The sequence below is a fragment of the Typopeltis vanoorti genome, chromosome 25, assembly GCF_054136105.1.
Source record: "Typopeltis vanoorti isolate ZY-2024b chromosome 25, IOZ_Tvanoo_1.0, whole genome shotgun sequence".
Taxonomy (NCBI): domain Eukaryota; kingdom Metazoa; phylum Arthropoda; class Arachnida; order Uropygi; family Thelyphonidae; genus Typopeltis; species Typopeltis vanoorti.
In genome coordinates, this window is record NC_143573.1 from 55,247,734 (window position 1) to 55,268,313 (window position 20,580).

The 20,580-nt window shown below is 35.6% G+C and overlaps 1 protein-coding gene across 3 annotated transcripts in view; it reads right to left on the reverse strand.

The window, feature by feature from the left end:
- LOC150092757 (uncharacterized) overlaps nucleotides 1-20,580 on the reverse strand; it is a 480,655-nt gene that overhangs the window by 225,833 nt on the left and 234,242 nt on the right. For all 3 annotated transcript variants that reach the window (XM_090414390.1, XM_090414391.1, XM_090414389.1), the window contains 2 exons: nucleotides 16,506-16,589; nucleotides 16,265-16,360 (listed from right to left, as the gene is read on the reverse strand). In XM_090414390.1, coding sequence (XP_090270516.1) covers nucleotides 16,265-16,360; nucleotides 16,506-16,589 — 180 coding nt within the window. The remainder of the gene's footprint in view (nucleotides 1-16,264; nucleotides 16,361-16,505; nucleotides 16,590-20,580) is intronic.

Below are 20,580 nucleotides of genomic sequence, written 5' to 3' on the forward strand. Positions count from 1 at the left end.
GGATATCATTACATGCCTACAGGAAGAATGGAGCAAAAATATTTCTGCAGTCCTTAGAATCATTATCTTGTTACCACTGTGACCCTCTTTATTGCTTTCAAACTCCATATGAAACTGGCTGCTTTTATCTGTTTTCTTAAAGACCCCCCCTTTTCAACTTCAGGTATACAAGGTTCCTTGTTTTTGCTACTTATTATGAACAAACAGAAGGTGTGCCAATATCTATCATGAACAATGTAAAAAATATATCTGCTGTCAAAGTTTTGGTCAGTCAGGTATAGCAGACTCATGCTTTGGGCAAACTGCACAGAATCACATATGAACAAAAAAAATTCTCCTATGCCTCATCACAGTAAATGCAAACATAAAATGAAAGAAATGTTTTGGAATCAGCAGCTGATCTAAAAAAAAACACCAAATCTCAGTAGATATGGTTGTGTAAAACTTCCCAAGATATAAGAAACAATAATTCTTAGATCGCATACCTATCAGCATCTACAAAGGGCAAGCCCGCTTAGAGTTTTAAGCTTTCAGTCTAATTTCTTCTAATTTGTGCAGTATTTACAGTTCTTACAATTGTATTTCCAATGATACCCTTATGACAGAGATGAAATATTGGATGAAATCAGCACACAGAACTGATTAAACATCTGTTAAATCAGTTCTGTGTGCTGTGTTAATTCCAATTAAATGCTATATGAACTTCAACCAGCACTTAAGCCTAAATGTACAGCTGTTAAGATTAATATTATTATCAACAAGCATTCCAGACGGTGGAAATAACATTGGGTTATCTAATATTTATGGGAAAACACAATGTCATCATCTAAAATAAAATAACACTAAATTAAACCATCTTGGGGCATTTTTCCTTCCATTTTGTCATTAGAAATCAGTTTTACACTCAAGTATCTTGCATTTAAATAGCAAATGTTTAACTATTATTAGTTACAAACTCAATTATCCCAGTTTAAATAACATACTATACTGGTATAGCTGCAATACTATTTAAACTGAATTTATGTAGAACATAATACTTCCACACTAAACACTTCCATTACATTCAGTATGGTCCTATATTGCAAATTCCTACTCTATAATTAGCTGGATTCAGGCCAAAAAGAGGCTGTCAGGATCAGATCTTCACTTTACAACAAACAGTCGAGAAAGCATAGGAATACAACAAAGATCTGTATTTCAGTTTTGTCGAATTGGAAAAGGCATATGACAAGGTGCCAAGAGAGAAGCTATTCAATACACTCCAGTTATATGGTGTCAATGGGGCATTATATCAAGCAATACTTAGTCTTTATTTGAGTTGTAATTCGGCAGTTAGAATTGAAGGAAGTACAGGAAGATAGTTTAATGTTAAATCTGGCGTGAGACAAGGATGTACATTATCCCCTCTGTTATTCATTATCTATATGGATCATATTATGAAGGAAAGTGGTATTAAACATGATATCAAAATTGGAGATGATAATGTCAGCTCTTTGCTTTATGCGGATGATGCTATGCTTCTAAATAAATCTGCTATAAGTCTGCAAGATTCTCTGACTAAATTGAATAACTGTTGTAATAGATATTGTATGAAGGTCAGCAATAAAAAGACAAAGACAATGAAAATAGGCAGAATCATTGAAAATGTCAATTTTCAATGATTGAAAATCAATGAAAACTGCATTCTGAACGGAGAACCTGTGGAACAAGTAAAACATTTCAGCTACTTAGGACTGATTTTTAGTGAAGATGGTAAATTAAATATAAAAATAGACAACAGAATCAGCAAAGCTGGTATGGTGGGAAGTCAATTGAATAAATTCATATGGAATAAGAGAGAAATTAGTCGGAACACTAAATTAGCTGTATACAAGACAGTGTTTTCAAACCAGTTTTAATTTATGGATCTGAGAGCTGGGTCAGAAGTAAAACACTTGACCAAAGACTAGAGACTGCAGATACGAGAGTCCTGAGAAAGATTATAGGCATGAACAGATTGCATCAATGGCAATATCATATTAAAAATGAGGATATTACAAAAGAACTTGACATTGTCAGCATCCAGGAATGCGTTAGCAGAGCTAATCTCAGGTGGTATGGTCACTTAAACAGAATGGGCGAAGAAAGATTAGCAAAACAAGTGTTCTCTGCCAGGTTGGCAGCAAAACGACCCAGAGGAAGACCAAGGTATAGGTGGATTGATACGGTACAAAGTGCCTTAGACGACAGAAATATAAGATCTAATAATATTGGAATCTCAACAAGTAACAGACTGATTTGGAGGAAAACTGTAGATAGGAAGTTAGTAATGATGTAATTTTTTTTCATGTAGTACTATTAGATCCTGTACACCCCTTGAGGGTACATGGCAGGAATTTGATGATGATGATGATAATTAGCTGTTTTCTCACACTAATAATGAATGATATAAATAAATATACTTACAATGCAGATCATAAAAAATCTCTCACAAAGCACAATACCAAAAAAATATATAAAAGACAGCAAGAATCCAATCAAAAGAAAAACACAAAAATCATAGATGTGGGTTTCCATGCTACAACTGCAATATGCAAGCTCCACATTATGCGAACTAACATGCAGCATCTTCTTCAGTGGTGTACTTCAGTGGAGCATGTACTGTGTCATGGAAGCTTAGAAAGCTGTGTTCTGGATCGATGAATGAATGTCACAAACATTGAACTTTGGGAGGTATCTGAACATTCTGGACAATGTAATGCTTTCTGCTTTGTGGCATTTCTACAGAACTAACTATTGCTTCTGTCAGAAAGACCATGCATTGTGTCATAAGGATGCTGCTGTAACTGCATGGTTTATGGACATGAATGTCACCACACTTGACTGGCACCCACAGAGCCATGATCTCAACCCTATTGAACATTTGTGGGATGAACTGGAGCATCAGCTGAGATCAAGGGATATCCACCCCACAACAGTCCAGGATGTCATTACATGCCTACAGGAAGAATGGACTAAAATTTCCATTGATTGCTATCATATGCTCGTGGAAAGTATACGCTCTAGGATTGCTGCAGTCATCGCATCTAAAGGAGGTCCTACATCTTATTAAGGTGGGTACCATGGCTGTTTGTTCATAATACCCTGGTGATCACTGACTTCTTTCCAAACAGTGTGTGTGCATATATATATATAAAACCTGCATGAGTGGTCAAGAGATTGACAGCAATTCAGCCATTGTGTGAGCAAGATAATAAGAAGAAAGGAGGAACCTGTTGACTTTTCTTTTGAACAGCTGAAGATTGTATTCTTTTTTGAAAGGTGGAATGAGGGAAGCTGTTTCAAAGAACAGAGGTAGATGAAATGAAAGAGAAGGCAGAGAAGTTGGTTTACTAAGGTTGGAGCTGGACCCTAAATGGGTGTTGGTTAGGCATGGTACTTGTTCATATGGTTTTGGAGGAAAATGGAGACATGATAGTGGCCAATTCAGCAGAGCACTGTCCATGAAAGTATTTGTAGAACATGCATAAGGCATAAATTGAATGTCTATAAGAGAAGTGGAATAAAAGTGGATCTGTGAGGCTGATGGCGAGAGAGAGAGAGCCAGTGAGTGTAAGAAAAGAGTGTTACAGAAGGGGGGAACCCCAGCCATCTCCATATGAGATAGGCTAACTCACCTCCAGTTGAAAAACCCTGATAAAGGTTCTTTACATCCTAGACAAGATTGGATATTGACATTAAAAAGGCTTTATCTATACTGATTGAGCTAAGGAGGCTCCAGATGAGGCATAGGCACAAAGAAATAAGAATTGCAGATATGCACTGATAAGTGAGGAAAAATGGAATGAAAGATGGCCATGTGAAAGAGATAACAAATGACATGAAAGTGGCACTGCATGAAGATTTGATTATTGGTGGTGTGGTGAATGAGAAGATGCACAAGGTCCATTTTCCTACATGTAGGTAAAATGAGCACAGTGATCAAGGCATTGGATATGAGGAACAAGCAAGCAAAAGAGTTGGTAGCGGTAAGGGGAATGAATGATTTGGTTGGAAACAAGGGAAATGTGAGAATGGATACCAGGAGGTTGTTGTTGACAGTATGGTTATCCATTCCTAAAGATCCCATTTTACAACCTAGGTCTCCTACAGATGCCCACAGTGGGAAAGCTCCACCTGCTTAAGACTCTAGTTTTACATCATGTTGCTCATTTAGTTTTGTATCGCCTTTGTTTGTGTATTACAAGTGTTAGTTTATACTCTCTGAAGATGTATCTGTGATTGAGATGAATACTGGAAGAATTAAAATAGTTTTTAATATTTTTCCAGTACTGTTAATACTCTATTAAACCTCCAACATGATAATGAGAGTGTGATTGGAAAGCCTATCAACAAGCCACATAATCATGATTATATGACTCCATGTATATGACAGTGATGAGCTGAGCAGCAAGCAAAGATTACAAATGGTATGCTAGTGAAGCTTTGTAATGAGAAAAGAGTGTGGATTGTGAGCATGAGGATGAGTTTGAGGGATGCATGGAAATGCATAAGAGAAATGGATGGTATTTAAATGGTTTTAGTGTAAGTCAACTGGAAAGAGCAACTGTTGCTGGAAGGGAGAGCAAAGACTGCAGTAAACAGATCTGAGGAATAAGAGGTGGTGTGGAAGAGCAGAAAAGTATAATATGGAAGATTGAAGGAAAATTTGAGAATGGAAAGGTGAGTAGTGTGAGCAAAGGAAATGAGAGAGAGCAGGAATGTAAGACAGACAGGAAAACAAGGGGAAGCAGTATGGACAGGAAGACACTATGTAAGAAGTGTGAATGCAGAAGTAAACATATGAACAGACAAAAAAAAAAGGATTGGAATGGCCTGGGATATGTGTGTGGTGGGGAGGAATGCATAGGTCTGGGAAGGGTTGTGTCATTGGTAGTGATAGAGATATATGGCCAGGGACAGGTATAGAAGAGACACATCTGAGAGACAAAGTTGATAGGACTTATTACAGGATCAGAAATGAGTTACTACATTTGTTTGCAAATGTTAGAAGTATTCCAGTATAAGGGAAATTGAATCATTACATTTATCGAGTTGATTTGCCAAAAAATGTTGAAATAAGGGACATGTGGCTGGCTAATGATGACATTCTAACAGGAATGGAGAATATGGAGAAAAAGAGTATGATGTTTTTCATGAAGATAAACAAGGCAGAAAGGGAGGTCTGTTGATGATACCAGAGGAGCTATGCCTTCAGCAGGAATGGTTTTGAGGCAGTATGGTGTGGGTTTGAAGTTGACAGGATGAAATATATAGTTGGTGTTGCTGCAGACATGGTAATATGGAGAGCAGTAAAAAAGGAAATGTACATAGGCAAATTAGTATATAGGATGAATTTTGAATAGACTGAATAGATGAATGAATGAATGACAAATACCTTCTGCAGTACGTAAGAGGACAAATGAGGATGAAGAGCCATGGATTGGATCATTTCATCAGTAGATGTTATTACAAATGGAGTATACCACTGATGTGGTGATAATTCCACATCAGTGGCAAGCCATAGAAGGACTTCTGCGTGAAAAGGATATATATGTGGAACTATAAGGCTGGTAATTATGAGAAACTCTGAAGACAGCTTGCAATTTCATGGAATGAGGAATTGGATGGAAAGGAGAACACTGATGTTGGGTCTCTACTAAGGAAATATCTAGCAGAGACTATATCTGAAATGAGGCATGCAGTCGGAAAGAAGAAGAAGAAGGCATTATGAAGGTAGAACACAATGAGCAGTAATAATCAGAAGCACTGCATGAGTATAAAGAGCAAGTGAGGAAGGTAACTTGGTAAGGATACCAAAAGTGCAGTATGAGCAGCATTTAGCTAATGAGGCAAAAAAAAAATCCCAAGGAGTTCTTTCAATACATGGCCAATAAAAGAAAAATATGATTATGAAAGGATTATTGGGTAATATTGTCAATATGAGAGTGATCTGAAAAGTTCTTGTCCCTGACCATAGTTGGCAACACTATTGGCAAGATTTTTTTTTCTAAGTTGATATATCTGTCATAAGCATCCATGTGAAATTGCAAGTCATTCTATCAAGTAGTTTGTTTCATACAACTGTCTGAAGCAAAAGTTGTCTGTATCCCTTGAAATGGATAAAATTGAGTATCGTGCAGTTATAAAATTCTTTGTAAAAGAAGGTTTAATGCCAAAAGAAATTCATTCTAAGTTAATAAAAGTTTATGGGCACTCTTCTCCTTCATTTTTGACAATTAAGAAATGGACTGCCAAGTTTAAACATGACCGTACCAACCTTGAAGATGATCCACGTAAAGGATCTCCAAAAAGTGTAACACCAGAAATCATTGATCAAGAGAATGATATAGTATCGGATGACCGGCAAGTCAAAGTGCATGAAATTGCTGAGAATATAGGCATTTCAAAAGAACATGTAGGATATATTTTGCATGAAGAATTGCAAATGAAAAAGCTTTGTACAAGAGGGTGCGGTGCTTACTCACAGCAGATCAAAAACACACTCGCATGAAAATCTCTGAACAGTGCTTGGAGCATTTTAATGCTCCAAGCACTGTTCTGTTTATTACTATGGATGAGACTTGGATTCACCATTACACACCAGAATCCAAACAGCAGTCGAAACAGTGGACAGAAGCCTGTTGTTCAGCGCCAAAGAAGACAAAGTCGGTTCCATCAGCAGGAAAGGTCATGGCATCGGCGTTTTGGGATGCTAAAGGCATTTTGTTTATTATCTTGAAAAAAGGATAAATCAATAACCAGGGAATACTATTCCGATCTTTTAACCAGACTAGACGAAAAAATTCGTGAGAAAATACCTGGTTTGCAGAAGGAAAAAATCATCTTTCATCGGGACAATGCACCTGTCCACAAAAGTATTTTGGAAATGGGAAAATTAAGAGATCTACACCATGAATTGTTGGGACATCCACCCTATTCCCTACATTTGGCTCCCTCTGACTTCTGTCTCTTCCCAAAGCTAAAACTCTTCCTCGCTGGTCAGCATTTTTCTTCGAATCAAAAAGTGATTGCAGCTGTAGAGGGGTATTTTGCAGATCTTACTGAGAACCACTACAGGGATGGGATAATGGCGCTGGAGCATCACTGGAATAAATGTACTAGTCTTAATGGAGATTATGTTGAAAAATAAAAATAACTTTGAAATTATAATTCATTTTTTCATTGTTAGGCCGAGAACTTTTCAGACCACCTTCGTATATTACATTATTCATAAAAGCTATTTCATCCTTGTCAGTGTGACATCATATAGAACTTAAATACAACGTAAAAGGCAGAGGAAGGGCTGTTGCTGAGTAAGTGGGAGGTATATTGGAAATTGACTAAACATGATACTAATAAAGTTGTCAAGTCTGACGATAATCATGTGTAAGAAGAATCATGTGTAAAAATCTTACATGATTCTTTTACTTATTATGTTTGTTTTTTATAGTATTATGTATGTTGAGTGAAAATTTCATAAATAAGATTAATATTCACTATATATAATATAAGATAATCTTAAAAAAATATGTATTTATTCACATTTATTAATACAATTGTCGCTTGGTATTACCAGAACCACATGTGGTTGTAGCATAATGAAGTTAGATTTAAAATGTACTTAAGTAGTCAATTTGCTTACTGTATATTGTAATCATTAGGTATTTACATAGAATCTTTCACATATATTAATGTAAGTTTGTTTATAGTTGTGTTCTTATGCCATACAACGTGTAAGCGTTGTAGCATTGGCAGCCTCACTAGTGTTCTCACTACAGTTTTGAATCTCGATAACAGACATGCACATTGAGGTGTTTAGAACAGGCTGTCATACTGGATAATAAGAATGATAGCAAGCGAGTAGGCAAGTAAGGAAAGAGAGTTAGAAAGGAAGAAAAACTATTGAGTTAAGTTTTTTATCTCAGAAAAGTTTTTATATGCATCTTTAGCTACTCTAATGAGGAACTGTGAAGTTAATACTGAAGGATAGTATAATGTAGGAAGCCTTCGAGGCAAGATGGAATCTATAGTAAAATTCTTTTTATTAGATGTACATTTGGAACTGCTCAGTTAAATGTATTTTTGCCAGAACAATTATTCTTCATGCCTACTTCAGCAAAGTGAATGAAGGATATGTTAAGAAAATTTGCTTACTAGAAGATACGTGTAAGTATATTAGTCAAGTGAGATCTTGAACTTTTATTGTATTCTAAGTAATTTAAGAGATAAGGAAGAAAGAATTAAAGAGTAAAAATAATAAAATAAAGAAATAAAACAAAGGAAGTTAAATACAGGAAGTTCATATATAGTCAAGTGAAGCTATAAAACTTTCAACTGAATGCTATGTTCAATTTGTTTTGTACAGGATTTGATTATTCCCTCAAAAATGAATTTTAGAGTCAGAAAGTGAGAGTTAATGTTTACTTGTGCACATATCATGCAGATCTAGAATGGTCATTTAGTTGCGCTATGCATTTAAGTAGAATTTAAGAATTAGATATACAGAATATTAGAATTTATTAATTCTATCTATTGTAAATATGATTGTTTACAGTAAATATTTTATTATTATTATTATTTTTTTTTTTTTATATTTGAGCTTCACTTTTTTAGAATACAGACCATGCTGATCTTTGAAGCCATCATGGATACAAATCTGAAACATTCTAACCAACATTCTGGCTAATAAGAAAAATAAAATTGTATATAAATATTGTTATCTTACTCTCCACAACTGACTATAACTAATAGGCTGAATATAGACAAGGTGTGGGGTTAACATAAACGATGTAGTCAATTGACAGGAATAACAAAATTGGTTCGGTCGACAGTATAACATAAATGGCACAATCTCTTTGCAGTATTAATATCACTGCATGTTTTGAGGGGAGAGAATACAAAAAATTAACAACAGTTGGCATGTTTTAGCATCAATCTTATAGTAGGACAAGTTCAAAAGGAGCGCAAAGAGGGTAACATTGTTCCATTTCATTACGAAAATTATAAGACTATGGTTTTAAATTATAGGCCAACTGGTATGTCTGGAGCTGTGGTTAAAGTGCTGAAGTTGGTAAGGTTCAAGATTCAGAAGACTGGGTTGTCAGCATAGATTTTATAAAGGAAGATCATGTTTCAGCTATCCACTTACTCAATGTAACAAGATGATAAATGCATTTTACAAGGGAGATGCATACACAGTGGAACAATTAGATTTTGTAAATGCCTTTGATAGATTACTACATCACAGAATTGGTGAATCAACTGGAATAGATGGATCTGGATAACAGATTCATATGCTGGACCAGGAATTAGCTGTCTGGCAGGTATCAGCAAATTGTGTGTTGGGGAGCAATATCCCAGAAGAAGAAATCATTAATGGTTTGCCCCAATGGTCTGTTTTGGGCTGTTGCTGTTTAACTTGTATGTTAAAGGTATTGGGAAAGGACTGAATGGAAAGATGAAGCTGTTTGCAGATGATGAAATAATGGGAAATATCTTCGAGAAGCAGCAAATGTTGAAGTATTACAAGAGCAAAGTGAACAAAGTTGCAAGTTCAACGATGCAAGGAGTAAGGTTTTAAAATCCAGGAGGCACAGGAATGCATAGTCGGTGGAGATACTTTAGAAATTTCTTATTTCTACATTTCAATGCCCTCTGCATCACTGCCATAATTCATTATGATGAGCTCACAATTTTAGCAATGTTGCCCCTAGGTTTTAAATCTTTGTTCACAATTATATAATATCTCTTATCTCATTCACATGAAGTGGACAAGATAAGAGATATTATATAATGGTGAATAAGGATTTAAAATCTAGGGACAACGTTGTGAGCACATCATAATGAATTATCGCAATGATGTAGAGGGCATTGACATGTAGAAATAAGGAATTTAAGGTTCCAATTATTAAGGCCTTGATCAGCCCATCATGCATAGATTTGGTCACTTGTCTAATAGACAAGCTTAGTTCTCGTGGAAAGGCTTAGACGTTGGTTATACATTCTCACTAAATAGCTTAAGGAAATTACAACGTACAATAGAATATACGTTAAAATAAATTTTAATACACTTCCAATATTTCGGCGTCACGTAGCCATTATCACAGGAACTTAAAAACAAGACGTGCATGTAAACACAACAAACAGTAAATGAGGAACGAAGCACGAAGCTATTCTTTCTCCTAAAAGTTCTGATGGTGCCCCTTAGGGGGCAATGTTGGTATTCTTGGCCGATTGGGCTGAAGGTCTTCTGATGTAGGTTTACCAAATTTGGGGGAGTCTCATGCAACCAAATTTGTTGAGGTTCGGATTGTTTCTTAAGGCTGGGGCTGATTCCATGAATAGCCTTTCGTATTTGAATTTACTAAGTATTATCGTGGCTGTATTGGTGAAACGGGATGTAGTCCTTGTGTTCTGAAATGCTGATATTAGCTGTCCTGTCTGTTTGGCCAAAGTAGGACAGGTTACAGCTGCAAGGGACTTGGTATACACCAGGTAGGTCTGGGGGGGGGGGGGGTGTCTTTAGTGGAGCAGATAAGGGATGCCAATTTTTTATAAGGTCTGTAACAAGAAGTTAAGTCATGTTTTTTTAGGATTTTCGTAATTTTTTTTTCTTCTGAGGTGCCTCGGATATAGGGAATGGTGATGGATTTAGAATAATCCTTGTGATTTTTTGGATTTTTTTGGAGGGGGTAGCCATTGGCTGGGAAAGTGTTCATCAGAATGTGGTTTAGTTCTGTGGTTAGGGCATTGCCATTTGAACAGATAAGTTTAGCCCTGTTGTGTAGTGTCTTAATGACTCCATATTGTTGTGTGTATGTGTGGGAGGGGGGAGGGATTGTTGGCGAATGTATCTGCCTGTATGGGTGAGTTTTCTATAAACTGAGAAAACCAAGATTCCATCAAGCTGGCAGGTAACTAGTGTGTCTAAGAAAGGAAGGCAGTTGTTTTTTTTCTTCTTCCAGGGTGAATCGGATTCTGGGGTGTTGGTTGTTTAAGTGCGTTAGGAAGGAGAGGAGTGCATCGGAGCAATGTGGCCAAATAGCAAACACATCATCAACATAGCGAAGCCATATGGTTGGTTTTTGTGAGACAGAGTTAAAGGCTTTCTCTTCAAAAGTCTCCATATAAAAGTTGGCCAAGGGTGGGGAGAGTGGAGAACCCATGGCTGTCCCCTCTATTTGTTGGCAGAATTTTCCTTCCCAAACAAAACAGTCAGAGTTCATTATGAACTGAAATAGGGCTGTGATATCGGGAGGAAATTTAGCTTGGATTAGCTCTAAGGATTCTTTCAGTGGGACATTTGTGAATAGGGAGGTGACATCAAAACTGACCATTACATCAGTATGTTTGAGTGTAAAGTTTTCTATGCTGGCTTTGAAGTGGGCTGAGTTTTTTATGTGTGAAGGTCTGTTGCCAGTATAGTGTGGGGGCTTTGGCCAAATGTTTAGCTAGTTTGTACGTGGGGGAATCAGCATTGTCATCCACTATGGGATGTAATGGCACATTTTCTTTGTGTATTTTTGGGAGTCCATATATACGGAGGGGGGGGGGGGTATGGAGTTAAATGGTTTTAATTTGTTAGTGACTTCTACAGGCCAAGAAGTGATCTTTTTAAGGAGCCTGTGGAGTTTTCTAATTTGTGAGTTGGTGGGATTGTACTCGATAGGGAGTAAGTAGCCCGATCTAACAATAGAGCATTCAGCTTACCTGTGTAATCCTTTTGGTTAAGCAATACTGTGGCATTCCCTTTATCCACTTTGGTGATTATTATTTCCTTGTTTTTCTTTAATTTTTGCAGAGATGATTTAATTTCCTTATTGGGCATGTTGGTTTTTTTGGTGGTTTTGCTTTGGTCAGAACACAAGCCACATCCAGTCTAATATCATTGCCGACGTGGTTTGGAAGGTGTCATATCCCACGTTCAATTTGTATCATAATGTCTTCAGCAGGTATTCTTCTGGGCGCAATAGCGAAGTTGTGGCCACGTGAGAGAGCGTCGAGTGCTTCAGGTTTTAAACTAATTGATGAAAGGTTGACTACCATGTTGGTAGGAAGTTGTGGTTTAGCATTCGAGTTCTTTTTTAAATTCTCGAATTTTTTGATGTGTCGTTCTTGTACTTTTTTTTAATTCTTTATCCACAACAGTGCACGAGATGTCATATAAAATAGACCAAATCTCGTGGTTTAAGGTGCTGGAAAGCTCATCTTCGAGTGCCTGGACAGCTAAGTTAGCATCAGTCAGGGAACGGCGAGACACGGCAATTTATTCCCTGAGAAAAGCTTGGCTGCCGCAGTTATAAATACAAGAATCTTTTGGGAAAAGAAACTGTGCTTGAATTTGACACAGTTTGGGATTACCTGGTTATCCCGGCAGCGTTTTAGGAAAGCGAGACAATTCAGTTGTCTTGATAGCTTCAACTTCATTTTACCGTAATGGCGGGCCTTACGTGTGATGGAATCTCTGTGGATTATCGTAATTCTCGTGGAAAGGCTTACACGTTGGTTATATATTCTTACTAAATAGCTTAAGGAAATTACAACATACAATAGAATATATTAAAATAAATTTTAATACACTTCCAATATTTGCCCTAATGTCCTAACCACAGAACTAAACCACATTCTCAACACTTTCTCAGCCAATAGCTACCACCCCCAAAAAAAATCCAAAAAATATTGAAACCAATAAACCACAGCCAACCCCCCACCCTTCACAACAAGGATTATTCTAAATCCATCACCATTCCCTATATCTGAGGCACCTCAGAAAAAATTACAAAAATCCTAAAAAAAGATGACTTAACTTCTTGTTACAGACCTTATAAAAAATTGGCATCCTTTATCCGCTCAACTAACCCCCCCCCCCCCCTAGACCTACCTGGTGTATACCAAGTCCCTTGCAGCAGTAAACTGTCCTACTTTGGCCAAACAGGCAGGACAGCTAATATCAGCATTTCAGAACACAAGGACTACATCTGGTTTCACCAATATAGCCACTCTGGTCTTGCAGACCATGCTCTGGATACCCGCCATAGAATATGGTGGAAAAAAGCCACGATAATACACCGTAGTAAATTCAAATACGAAAGGCTATTCATGGAATCAGCCTCAGCCCTAACAAACAATCCAAACCTCAACAAATTTGGTTGCATGAGACTGCCCCAAATTTGGGAAATCTACATCAGAAGACTTTCAGCCCAATCGGCCAAGAATACCAACATTGCCTGCTAAGGTGCACCATCAGAACTTTTAGGAGAAAGAATAGCTTCCTGCTTCATTCCTCATTTACTGTTTGTTGTGCTTGCGTGCACGTGTCTTGTTTTTAAGTTCCTGTAATAATGGCAACGTGACGCCGAAATATTGGAAGTGTATTAAAATTTATTTTAATGTATATTCTATTGTACGTTATAATTTCCTTAAGCTATTTAGTAAGAAGACAAGCTTAGGCATTGAAAATTATTCATAACTTATTTTAAAGGTATTAAAACACCAAATGAATTTATAAAAAAAAAAAGATGTTTATTAATTGGCTTATATTTCATGAGATTTCAAATCAGAATCTTCAGAACACAAAGCAGCACGTTATAGTTTATACACGACAATGAATGAGTGAAACGATTCAAACTCTAACAGAGAAAAGATCTAGTCCTAATTTGGCACCCTCTAATGTTGTAAAAAAAGAAGTATTACAGCTATATAGGAGTTGATCTTAAGATAACAGTATCTCAAATTTTTGGTAAATGAATGCAACTATATTTGTTCAGGTTAGAAGAATTCTCCATAGCCATGACTGACTCTAAAAATAATATATCTGATATGAAAATAACTTCTAAATAGCATGCTGGTTTCTTTCATCTAATAAAACATTACTATTCCTATTCCCTTTGTCAGAGGTAGATCAGAAAACATAGCCAAAGCATTGATAAAACATTGCCTTCACACCATCAAACTGCATGTTAAATTAGTAACTGTGCTCTATTCGCCTAAGGAAAAACTCCATCCTCTAACATATGCTGGAGTGTATGAAGGTCCTTGTGACTTGGCCTATTATGGGTAGACAGGAAGATCTGTTAACATTCACCTTGGAGAACATAAAAAATACATTCGCTACCATTATTATGGCAAGTCAGGACTGGCAGACCACACTTTGGATGCTCCCCTTCACACAGGAGTAAATGGAAGAAAACCAATGTGCTATTTAGAAGCCATTACAGACCAGAAACATTATTTTTATTAGAGTCAGCCATTATGAAGAATTTGCCTAACTTGAACAAGTATGGTCACATTAAGTTGCCAAAAATTTGGGAGATTGTTATCTTAAGAGAAATTCCTACACAGCTGTAATACTTTTTTTTTTTACATTTGAGGATGCCAAATTAGGACTGTATATCTTTTGTCTGTTGGAGTTTGAATTGTTTCACTTACTCACTGTCACGTGTAAACTATAACATACTGCATTGTGCTATGAAGATGCTGGTTTGAATTCCAGTAACTTTTTTTTAATTTCGTATGGTGATTCAACAGCCCTGAGCCTCTATTACGGGAAGGTTCAGCACCACCTCAATCCACCCCCCATCTTTATCTGAGCTTGGGAGCAGCAGATCTATGGCTGGAGGGATTGTCTTAGGTATTCCTGACTGTATCCATGTGTGTTCACGGGACTGATTTGCCTGTTTGCGGAATGAAAAACCCTGCTGTCCACGCTCAAGACCGGCTAACTTGGCTATGGGTGAGGAAGATCCTTAAGCTCCTCATGTCGTCGACAGGAATTGAACCTAAGACACTGCTTTCCCCAGACATATGGTTGCGAAGTGCAAAGCCACTAGGCCAAATGCACAGACATCCAGTAATAGAAGCTAGCTAATAAACATCTTTTTTATAAAATAGTTTGCTTGGTGTTGTTAATACCATTAAATAAGTTACGAATTGGTCGCCTAGTTTTCAAAAGGGTGAAGAGATACTGGAGAGGGTCCAGAGGTAATTGACTAAGACAGTTTCTGGTCTTTGGAATGGCGATATGAAGAAAGATTGTGGAGGAAATGCGATTTGTAGAGTCTAGTGAATGGGGGGGGGGGGAATATGATGGAGACATATAAGTTAGTAAGGATTTATTATCAAATTAATGTTGATAAAGCTCTTCACAGAATGAGGGAAGTGGTCATCCCTGGAAGCTGTATAATGAGAATGTAAATCTGTATGGGGTGAGGAATAAGGTAAGCATGGGCTACCTACCAGCAGCCCAGATAGGGCATATCTCTTAGAACTTTAACTTTCAATCTAATCTTTTCCACTTATTTACTGTGTGATTTGCACTATTATAGTTCTTACATTGTAATACTAATGATGTCTCAAAAAATAAAATAAATAAATAAATAATAAAATAAAAAAAAGATGAAATATTAGAATAATTAAACCTATTTAATTCATTCATTCCTTCTGCTGTCTTCATTCCACTAAACCATAATATGTGAATCTTAACAATGAATTTTCCCCTCTAATGGTCCCCAATAAATAGTCAAGTAGCAGAATTGGAAATGATAAAGCAAGCAAGCCAAATCTTATATTCTGACACTCTTATTCTTTTCATCATCATCAAGCATATCAACGATTTAGGCCTAGCGTGGCTAGTTCCGGCCTTAGAAGTCATCGTTGAATCATATATTATTTATGATTATTTAAGAGGACGTCCTGCTTTTCTTTTTCCTAATGGCTTGACTTTAGGGCTTGTTTTGGTAATCTTCCTATTTTCATTCTTTGAACGTGTTCCATCCATTTATGTTTATATTTTTTAATTTTTTCTATTACTGATTCTTGGTTTCATTCTTTCATAATTTCTTCGTTTCTTTTGTGATCAAATAGAGTATACTTTGCAGGTTTTCTCATAAACTTCATTTCTGCTATTATTAATCTTTGTTTGTCTTTTTGTTTTATTGTCCAGATTTCACTTCCATACAATAAGACTGGTAGGGCTAAAGTATTGTATGCTTTTAGTCTGGTTTGTTTTTGAACTAGGTTTTGGTTTAACTCTTACTCTTTTAAAATTTAATAATCCAATGTTTGGCTAGACCACTTTGACAAAATACATCTGCTCATCTTAAGTGATCTTGTGAAAAGCAATTTTAGAGAACTGTGGACTGTAAATAAAAATAACTTTTTATTGTTTCACATATTCATGAATAACATGTTAATATGTTCATAAATAATGTTATGGGGGATTTAATCTCAAAAATGGCTCATTTACCTTGATCGTAAAAGTAGTCTTCTGATTCCTTGTGGACTTTTTCTATTCGAATTTGTTCCAATGTCTTTATTCCTAAATCTCTTGATTGTTCATCAACTATAAATAAATTCAAACAATAAAAATAAGTAATTATCTTGCTGTTGAAGGAAGAACATTAAAACTTCAACTACAGAACTTCAATTTAGCTACTTTTGAACTATTAATATATTCTAACATTAAATACTGAAGAAAATGAATTTACCTTTAATATGTGATTTTCTTAAATTTAAAATATGTTTTTGGTGATTCTTCACAGGAGTGCTAGTTGTTGATTCAGTGTCTGATTCTGAAAAATTTTAGTTTTATTATTAGCAAGTATTGATGAAATTTAAATATCTGAATTTCAAATAATAAGACAATTCAGATGGATGGAGCAAATAAACATTTTCTAATATCATTCTTTTTCTAGAAAAAAACATCCATATTTTATAAAAAAATAAATCTTCCACTATGAAGGCAAGAAGCTTGGCTTCACATAAACTAAACTAATGCATGATATGACAGTTAATCTTATATAATGGTTTGTTTCTGTCAATCTTGTTATCCATCTCATTTGTGGAACAAAAATCCCACTACCTCCACATGAGTCTAGCAATCTTCACTTTCATTTGAAAATACCTCATAAAGTTTCATAGTCTTTTCAAACTAAAGAGCATCACTAATATGGAGCCACTGTTATAAATATATCCATTTAATAAATCTTGATCCAATTCCAAATGATACTTTTAAGTGCACAATGACCTTCTTGATTTTTCCCCCTCTTAAAAGTTTTGTTTTTTTAATTTACAATTTGAAACACATTTCCCTAAATTCTTCCTCACAGAGTTTCTCCCCCTTCCCCTCAAAAAAAAGACTACACCACTCGGTTTACTTAAAAATATATCAATACGAATCTTCTTTCTTCATTTTCTTAATTACTTTGTCACACATGGCACTGAAACCTCTCATGTGGGAATGATATTTAATATATATATATATATGTATACACATATACACACAGAACACGTGCACACACACACACACACAAAAAAAAAAAACTTCTACACATGCAAGGCTGCAAAACCTGTAGCACATCAGCTCTGCATGATCAAGTGGCAAGAATATGTTTTCAGAACAAATGGAGGTTGTTCTTAGGTTTTCCTAAGGACCACAACCTTTAACAGTATAGAGAAGTTCCAATGCATAGAAGTAGACAAAATGAAAGAGGAACATGAGAAGTTGGTTCAGTAAAGGATGTATCTTTCATTCAGTGAAACTGAACAGCATTCATTATACTATATTTACAGACCCAACTACTGTTTGAGATTAAAAATAAATAAATAAATAACATTAATATTCTATGTTTCAACCATCACATTAAGGGCTATCTTCAGGAAAATATATATATTAAAGTAACTAGCCATACCATTGTAAAATACAAATTGTCTAAAACTAATTAACCTGCTGCCTGGCATCTCATGATGTATGTATGTATGTATATATATATATATATATATATATTTATAAAATCAAAGTCAAATTAATAATAAATAAATAATTACATTAGCTAATCAGAAAATTCCCATTTTTGACATCTAATGTATTCAATAATTGGTTGGTTGACCTATTATGGTCATTATATTTGGCCTAGAGTCCTTTAAGAAAAAACAAACTCGATTCTCCTGTTGACTTTTCTTTATTGAAGTTACTTTTACCTAGCAATAGCTGATGTGATTTTAATTATCTCTACAAACAAAAGTGTTTTTTTTTTTTTAAGGACCCTAAGCTAATGTCCAAGTAGTCAGCATACCTGCTCTCCAAACAACAGGTTGCAGGTTCAATTCCTGCCATTGGCATGGACGTTTGTGATTGTCTTTAGGTGGGAGATGAATTTCATTGCCCAGTGTGAGACTACCTCCCTGCTTATTGGAGGGCTAAAGTGGCTTGAAAAATTCCATGTCTGGTCTCTAGAGCAGGTTTTCCAAACTATGTAGAAATAAAAAAAAAATTACAAAAATATATGATTTATAAAAATAAAAATGGAAAAAAAAATGCAGTCTAAAACCAAAACTGACTGTAAGGTTCAGTAACTGATTATCAGAAACAGGAATTGTCTGACTGGCTGATGAATTTAATTCTTATTTATTTATTATTTTACTTTGATTTTTTTTTTTATTCATTTTTATTTTTACCACAAGAGGTCAGGCTAGGCAGGTTGGTTAGTTTTTAACATTATATAGCACTTACAAAGTTGTGCTTAAGGGTAAGAGCTAGATAAATGGGAGGAGACCTCCACATAGACTTTTAAGGAATACAGAGAACTGACCAGGGCTTCTGACCTAATGTACAATCCTCACCTTCTCGTGGTGCAGGAGGTATCTACCTGGACACTGAATGAATGAGGATGGCTGGCAATTTAGGATTTAGCCAACCAAATTTTATTTTATTGGCTTAAACCAAATATAAAGCTCCAGTACAACATGGCAGAATACAATGCTGGCTGGAGTGCCACCCAGTTAAACAAGCCCCCCCCATTTCTTTTATTATTATTTTTATTTTATTTTTTTTTATCAGAGAACCAGGGAGAACAGCAAAAAGTAAGCCATTGAAATAAATCCCAATTCAACATCAACAGACTCCAAGATTGGCACCATCAACATAAGCATCTGTGGAAAAGAAATAGAACCAGCAGAAAAATTGAATAAGTAATAGATTGACATAATAGGTGTTATCAAAACAAACAAAATAAAAACAGACGAGATATTAATACAAGATATTATATTCAGGCAATAACAATCAGGGAAAAGAAGGGGTAGCTATAATATTCAACACTAAATGTGAAGATAATCTTCTTGAATAGCAAGCAATACCAAGAAAAGTGATGTGGGCAAACATCAGAAAGGGAAACTGGACAATGAGACTTATTTGTATCTTTGGTTACAGAGAAGGTTAAGGAAAAAGTGGAGGAATTTTTGGATGCATTGCAGAAGGCAGCTGACACAATGAAAAAGGAAAAATTGGTCCTCGTTGGAGATCTAAACAGAAAATAGGAAATGATTACCAGACATACAGAAATGTTTTGGGAAAATTTGGAAAACAAAGCTAATAATGATGGTAAGTACCTGCTGGATTTCCATTCAGGATATGGACTAGTTATAACTAACACCAAGTTCCAAAGTAAAAATGTGCACAAATTCACATGGAGAGAAGACATAAAAAATAAGAAAACTTTCATTGACTATGTAATTGTGGATAGCAATGTTTTCCCACTGGTTCACAATACAAGAGGAAATAAAACTGAATATAAGAATTACAGAAGATTCGAAATTGGAAGTGATCACATTTAGTGCTGAGCAGGATAAAGTTGAATTTCATATTGAAAAGAAGTATGTGTGTGTAAGAAAGTTTTAAAGCAAACCAAAGTCAAGTAGCTTTCTGAGGCGAACTGTAGACTCAAGTATGCAAATATTATTCAAGAAAAAATGAAAGAGATTGAAAAACAAGAACCAAGACATGGAAATTCAATGAGAAAACCCTGAAGAAAACAGCCAAAGACAAGTGGTGAGTTTGTCTGCAATTATAGAAAAATCAAATTGTGGACTCAAGAAGTTAAAGAGGCAGTCAAGGAAAAGAAGAAAGCAAAGCACTATGTAAAAATAGCTAAACAAGTCATGGAAAGACTTTGGTAAGAACACAGAAAAAAATATCAAAAGTAGCAAAATATTCTGGAAGCTATTGAAAAAACTTACAAATAGAGGAAAGAGTACTATAAAAGGAATCAGAAATGATAAAGGTGACATGAAAACCGGAAATAAAGATATCCTTGATGTCTGGAGTAACTACTTTGAAAGATTGCTAAATGAAACAAGCAGTGACAGCATGGTGGTAGAAAACACTCAAGAAGTTTGTAATCAGGAATACATATCAATACCTGAAGTACAAAAAGCCAACATAAACATGAAATGTGGAAAGCAGCTGGAGTAGATGATATTCTACCAGAAGTGTTCAAATATAGAGGAATAAAAGTTTTACAGTGGCTGCAATGCATAATTCAGAAGGTCTTATCAGAAGGTCGAATTCCAGATGATTGGAGTAGAGCTCTCATAATATCTATCTATAAAAAAGGGGAATAAAACTGCATGAGAATTACAGAGAAATTTCTCTAATAAGCGTTCCTTGTATGATTTATACAAGTATACTTGAGAAACAGCTAAGAAATATTGTGGAAGGGAAGCTTGGAGAAGAACAAACTGGATTCAGGCCAAATAGAGGTGGTCAGGATCAAATAGTGGAGAAGT